The sequence below is a fragment of the Alligator sinensis genome, unplaced genomic scaffold (assembly GCF_000455745.1).
Source record: "Alligator sinensis unplaced genomic scaffold, ASM45574v1 scaffold84_1, whole genome shotgun sequence".
NCBI classification, from domain to species: Eukaryota; Metazoa; Chordata; order Crocodylia; family Alligatoridae; genus Alligator; species Alligator sinensis.
The window spans coordinates 76,422-83,273 of record NW_005842268.1 but is presented as its reverse complement, the minus strand read 5'-3'; the positions used below and the strand labels follow the sequence as shown (position 1 = coordinate 83,273).

The 6,852-nt window shown below is 44.9% G+C and overlaps 1 protein-coding gene across 1 annotated transcript in view; it reads left to right on the top strand.

Moving 5' to 3' along the window:
• LOC102386600 (phospholipid-transporting ATPase IB-like) overlaps window positions 1-6,852 on the top strand; it is a gene marked incomplete at its 3' end in the record, with an annotated part of 101,349 nt that overhangs the window by 19,379 nt on the left and 75,118 nt on the right. The window contains exon 2 of the mRNA XM_006027799.3: window positions 5,842-5,941. Within this exon, the coding sequence (XP_006027861.3) occupies window positions 5,842-5,941 (100 nt within the window). The remainder of the gene's footprint in view (window positions 1-5,841; window positions 5,942-6,852) is intronic.

Below are 6,852 nucleotides of genomic sequence, written 5' to 3'. Positions count from 1 at the left end.
GCTCCTACCCTGGGGGTCTTTAAGAAGCGGCTCGATGCCTACCTGACTGGGGTCACTTGAGCCCAGTTTCCTTCCTGCCCAGGCAGGGGGTCAGACTTGAAGATCTACAAGGTCCCTTTCGACCCTACTTCTATGATTCCACCCCACCCCAGCTAGGCAGTGCCTACTCATACCCCTGACCCAGCCCCAACCCCATTCCCTTGCTGACCTTGGGGGCCTCAATCTGGCCACCCCCCCCAAATGCCCCTGCCCCACAACAGACCAGCCAGACACTGCTTTTTAAGCTTCTTGGCTTCATATCGGCAATTGGATCATTATTGGTCAATAATCGGCCATCGGTATCAGCCTAAAAATTCTTTATTGATGTACCCATAATCTCCACTCAGTCCTTTCCTACATTACATATATTCAGGTATCTTACTTTGTTCATCAGGTGTTGGCAAGGCCTACTTTTAGGATGTCATCCTATCTGTTGATTTTATATATAGATAATTTTGATTTTTTTTTTTCTTTAGACCTTTACTTTCATCACATGGCTGAACCATGCTAACCACTGTACGCACACCATACTTATAGTGAGGAGCTGTTCTGTAATATTTTTTTTAGTTCTTTGTTACTACTTTGGCTCCATTTTTCCCCCTCTCTGAATTTTTCACTGGTCACCTATCTTCCTGAGAATTTTATTTTTGAAACAAATCAGTTTTTTTTTTTTTTTTTTTTTTTTTGGTCTTTTAGCATCATGCACTAAATCTCACTGTCATACAGCTCTACAGATGTAATAATGGTATTGTTAACTGCAGTGTCTTTCTTCTAGACAGTAGTTTGGACCTGAGAAGTCTATTAAGGGCTGCAGCTGTTTTATTTCCATTCTGGATTCTTGCAACAAATTCCTTACTTACCTTGTTGGTGTCAGGAAAAGAAAAGTGCTTTTTGGTAATTTTTGTAAGTATCATGGACCAATTTTGGTTGCTAAATCCAGTGGGTTTCATCCTACTGATTTAAATTACTAAAGAACCGGAGACTCTGTCTCAGCCCAAACAATATCTTAGGAATGGGTTTTTTTGAATACACAAATTTTTGAAGATAGATTTACAGCACAATCACTCTGAGGCAGAATAGTCTACAAAATATTCTACAGAAATTTTTTTTTTTTTAGTGGATTTGTCACCATCCCCCAAAAAGGCTCAGAGCAACTTGCAATGACAACAAGATAAGTTATAAAAACAGATACACAAAGAGTAAGTTATAACTCATTCCACAGACAATACCCCAAAACTTAACCTTGTTTGTTAAAAGTGTGTCCAAATAAGACCTTAAAAATGCTTCTGGAAGATGCCCAGACTGGGGCTCTGATGGGCTTTAATGGGTAGAGAGTCGCAAAGCTGAAACTGTAGAGAAAGACCTACTACTTTTTTGACAAAAAAAAATGGTGAATGGATAAAACTTGCAGGAGGTTGCTGTCAGCTGACCTTTGGGATCATGATGGAACATAAGGGCGAAGGTTGTCCCTTAGGTATGTAGGACCCAAGCCGTTTAGGGAATTATAGGTCATAACCAGCTCCTTGAATTGCATCCACAAAGCCACTGAACTCTGGATCATGGGATAATGTGGTTGTGGAGACTTGCCTTGGTCAGAAGGTGGGCCGCTGCATTCTGTGCCAGCTGTTGCTTCGAAATGGTCCTCAGGAGCAGCCCCACACAGATAACATTGCAATAGCCCAGCCTCAAGGTTGCAAAAGCATAGACATCCCTGGCCAGATCTGTAGCTGAAAGTCACAGCCTTCTCACCAGATGTAGTGGGTGAAAGGTGCTCCTAGTTACTGCTACAGCTTGAAAATTCAGGTACAGGAGCACCCCAAGGCTATGAATTTGAGTGATAAGGGGAGGCTGAGCACCATCAGTGATGGGTTTCCCAATTCCCCCTAGTCATGAGGTCTTTCAGTCACCATCACCACTATTTTGTCTGGGTTCAGTTTCAGTTGGTTCATTTGTATCCAGTCCCCAGCTGTAGCCAGTGGTAGCCTCAATCCCCCAAGATGACCCTTACAAGCCAGGATGGGCATGGGTTCAGTTCACAACAGATAGCCTGTATCTTTCCCCCAAACACAGTTTGCATTGGTGGGTAACAGCAATTAAAACGAATCCATATAAACCAGATGTGATGGAGCTCCTCAAACTCGAGACTGCAACTAAACTGGCAGTCCCCGAGCCATATTGCATGCAAGAGATTTTTGTCTGTACAGTAGGTGACAAACTCATCACCGCAGACTGTGGATGACTCAGTTTCTGGGTGGAGGCAAACTGGATTTATCAGGCCATACTCTACCCAGAACATTTCTTCCAGGTGGTGCTTTGCAAATGCAGTGGCAGTGGAGAAGCAAGCCTCTGTATTGTTGCTGCTGCAATGGTATAGTCCTTTAAAAAGGATCTATCCTGTAATCAATCAGCTTTTGCACAGATTAGAAGCTACCTGCACTCAAACCATCTATCTGCCTGCTTCAGCGGCCTCAGCACCCCCATGTGCCAAGGGAATCTGTACCACCACAGGGGTGGGACCGTATGTCTGGGTGTCGCTATATCTATGGCCAAGGTCAGCATGCTGTTTTACAGTTGAATCGGGCAGAGGAGCTGTCAGGGTTGGTGGGAATATTTCCTAGAGTTCTGGAATCCCGCTGACTCCGTGTATCTCCAGTGTCGGACAGTGACATCTTAACAACGATACTCCCTTTCCTCTCTAACCAGTGACTGGAATTCCTGTATTTGGGCAGCTACAAACCATAAGTCCAATGCATGTCCCACCTTGTATTAACTCTGTTTTTTATCTGGGATAACCCTGTGATTGTCAAAGAGGCCATGGCATCCTGCTCAAACCCTGAAGAGCCAGCCTAGGTGTGCATGTTGAAATCAGCCAAGACAATGAGTCTGGATGTCCTCAATATTGCTTCCAAGAGAAGCTCAGCTAGCTCTATTAGGGGATTTGGTGTATGGCAGGGTGGCTGATACACTAACAGAATCCCCAGTCTATCCCTGGCTTTCAGCATAAGTTAGACTTGTTCTGTGTTGGACAAGTTGGGCGTTGGCTGTGACCCCCTACATTCACTGAGACAGGAAGAGGACAGGGGAATAGCAACAAAGGCAGCAGAAGGCTGCAGGTAACGGGGCTTAGCCACCACCCCCGCTCCGAACTAATTTTGCCATGGCCAGCGACAGCAGCAGCACCACTGTCATGCCCCACCACTGCATACAGCCCCAGTGTGCTCTGCCCCCGCCCCCAACATAATATTTTCTCCCATTGCCTATGGACAGCAACAAAGTGAAATAAGAATACCATATTTCAAATCCAGTTAGAGCTCAAAACCTCTAGATTTGGGAATGTTTCAATGTTGTGAATAGTGTAACTTTGTACATATATTTTAGTTTTACTGTAATTTTTACGTTGGGATGTTGTTAATTTTTACTTTAATGCTGGTGATGTCCATGAGGATGTCTAATGACAGAATCCTCCTCTTTCATTATGTTAATTTTTGCCTAGGATCAAGCTCTTAAAATATGTACTTTGGAAGCTTAACATTTGTCTGAGCACACAGTATGGAGTTTGAGATGGATTAAATATTTGCGATCTATGGTGATGCAGTTTACTGTAAATTATAAATGCATTAATTTGAGTCTGTACAAATTTAAAATGTGTTAAGTGTCGGGATTTCTTGTTTTATAGAAATGATGGCAATGGTCTCTTAAACGTATGGTTGTTTTTATTCACTTTGAGATGCATGAAATCTATAGAGAAATTTGGCAGACAAGGTTCCTTGGGTGAATCTGATATCGTTTATTAGACCAACCCAAATAGTTGGAAAATAATTATTAAGCAAGCTTAAGGAAGTAGCCTGATGAAGGGTTTTTGAGTAGAGTGGAGACATGTGAATGTATGCCAGGCTGGTGGCTGCCCATGCACTAGTTCCCAGAAGCCAGCTGGGGATTTGGGGGGCGATAGAGGGCAAGTGCAGCAGAGCTTGCCCAGGTGGTGTAGGGCAGGTGTAGTCTGCCCCCCGCCCCATGTTCAGCTGGCAGCTGCCCCTGTTATGCTCCACAGGGGTCTAAGCCCTGCCTAAGGCAGCCTGTGCCATGCTCCCACCTGTATCTGCCCTGCATCTGCAGATAGCCCTGGCCAGTGCACACAGCTTCCTGGCTGGACTGCTCTTGCTGCTGCTGTGGTGGCCCAGGTACTGCTCAGATCCTCCCACCCCTGCTCCTGTCCTTGCTGTGCCTCTCCAGGCAGGGGGACTGCAGCTGGGTGGTTCCTGCCACACCGTGTGGGGCTCCAGCTTCCCACCTGCCTTTTACCCACTTGGCCACCTGCAGGTGGCTGCTTTTCATGCCAGGCAGGTGGAATGGGTGGAAGGTGGTCACGAACTGGAGGTTTGTGCTCTGGGATAGGTGCCACCTGGCTGCAACTCCCCCCACCTACAGCAGTACAGCTGGGGCAGAAGGAGGAACTTGTGGAGGCAGGGGGAGCTGGGTAATACCCGGGTAGCTGCAGCAACAGCAGGAGCAGCCCCGCTGGGAAGCTGGGCAAAATGTCTGGGGCTATGCCATTGGCTGGCACAGAGCAGGTAGGGGGTGGTAGCAAGGCATGGGCTTCCCTGGCAAGGAGCAAGTGGGGAGCCCCATGCAGAGCACTGAGGGGGCAGCCACAGAATGGACACAATCAATTGGTGGCCTGGATTCAACCCATGGGCCATATTTTGCCACTCCTGCTATATACTGTACTATATACTGGTATGGCATATACTATGTACTATACACTGTTGAGCACTTTTATTTCTATTTTTGGATTACTGTTAGTTTGGAAACCTTGCTTTCGACCTTGTTACCATGGGTAAACGTACCAGGAGTACAAAACTCCAGTTGGCATCGCGCTCATGCTCATTGGTAGTACACAAGCCTTTCCAGCAAGTCAAGGTTGTGATCCTTGGGAGAAATCATTTAAAATATTGTATTTTGAAAAGTGATTTTGAATAAATATATTGTAGGGTCCCTAGTTGGTTGCCTTGTAAATGCTGTGTAGCATGTCTTAAGTTAACTCAGTATAAGAGTTAGCTTATGTATAAGTGTATGTTTAGTGCTTTTCTTGACTGGGCTTGTAGTGGAGTACAATGGAAGACCTAGAGCCATCATTGGTATTGAAGTTATAATCAGATATTTACATTCTGTTTTCTAATTGTACCTTCAGATATTTTATATTGATCAGTGTCTCTCAGTGCAGAGAAAAACAAAAAAACCCTTTATACTCCTGGTCAATCTGACTGTGGGGTAGGGGGGAATCCTTTCAGATGTCAAATATGGCCATCTTTTTGACTTACTAAGCAGAAGAGACCCTGTAGCCAGATGCCTGGAAGGCTTGTAAGTGCTGGCAGGAGCACTGTCATATTCAAGTAAAAAATCCTATCTTTAACTGTGACCTATATCTAATTCATCAGGAGGAGAGCACACAAACAGATGGGGATGGGGATTGCAAGGAGTGGGGATCAGAATAACCACAGCAACAACAGGAGACGATAAAGTCTTCCAACTTGGGTGGGGTAAACTGAGGAAATCTTCCCAGCTCCTACAGGCCACCAGCAAAAACCTGGAAGTCCTGGGATTACCAGATATGACCAGCTTTTTGTAATGTTGGAAATGGTTATTTCCTCAAAAATGTGTATGTGGCTCAGTACTTCATTGACTTGAAACATTAAATCATCGTTTGTTCTTGAGACACATTTTTGAGTCATTCTGCCATAGGTTTTCTGTAGGTTTTGTTTTTTAAACAACGAACTACTTTTGGTTTTTTCAAATTTACAGCACAGCAAAGTACAGCGTGGTGACGTTTCTACCTCGATTCCTGTACGAGCAGATTAGAAGAGCTGCTAATGCTTTCTTCCTCTTCATTGCCTTACTGCAGGTACAATTTTATTGTTTTCCCTTTTAATGTCTAAGGAAAACTGCACTGTAACTATTCCAGTCACTGCTCAGTTGCAAAGAATTTTTTTTTTCTTAAAGATCGACCATCTTGAGCATAATACTATGCATAATAGTCACTATCCTCACAAATGTGAGGCTCCCTCTATATCTTACACTGCAATTAACGTGTTAATTGTAGCATAAATGTAAGTAGTGAGGATGTGCCCAATTTAATACTCTCTAAAATGGCAAAACAGCCCTCAAAATGGTCTAAATATAATACAGATAATTTTTTATGGCTGGTTCATATGGCACCTTCACTTGAACTGTCACAACCCAAAGTTGTGGATTTTTTGATTGTGTGCGCTTCGGCACCGCTAAATTATGTTCCTGCCGAATTGCAGCTCTTTTGCACGACGGAGTGTTCCGTTGTTACTGAGAACCCGCGTGCAGAAAAGTGTTTCCCGCTGTTTTGTAGCCTTCTTTGCATTGTGCATTTCTCTTGCATTATAGTGATGCACGCTGCAAAGGAGTTCCCGCCATTTGTATTAAGATTTGAGCCACATTATTGGCTGGTCTTAATTTAGGCACACATGGCGGCTAGCTATTGGCTTGCTAGCCGTACAAAAGGCGTGGGTGGTTTCCACCCAAGACGGAGAGAGAGAGACGGAGAGACGGATCTCTAAGCGCTGTGGGTCTTTTCGAACCCAGCGCGTCTTTCTTAAGAAGGTGATAGAGGCTCCAATTGCCGAACCTCCGGAGCCTAGCAAACTCCGGGGCACCACTCACCGACAGCCTCTAGCCTCTCCCCGGCACCGATCGCAGTCCAGACGAATCCCTACCCTAGAACCCAGTTATCGAAACCACGGAGTCTGAACCACTCCGAGGATCCTGGGAACCGAGTTTTAGAGT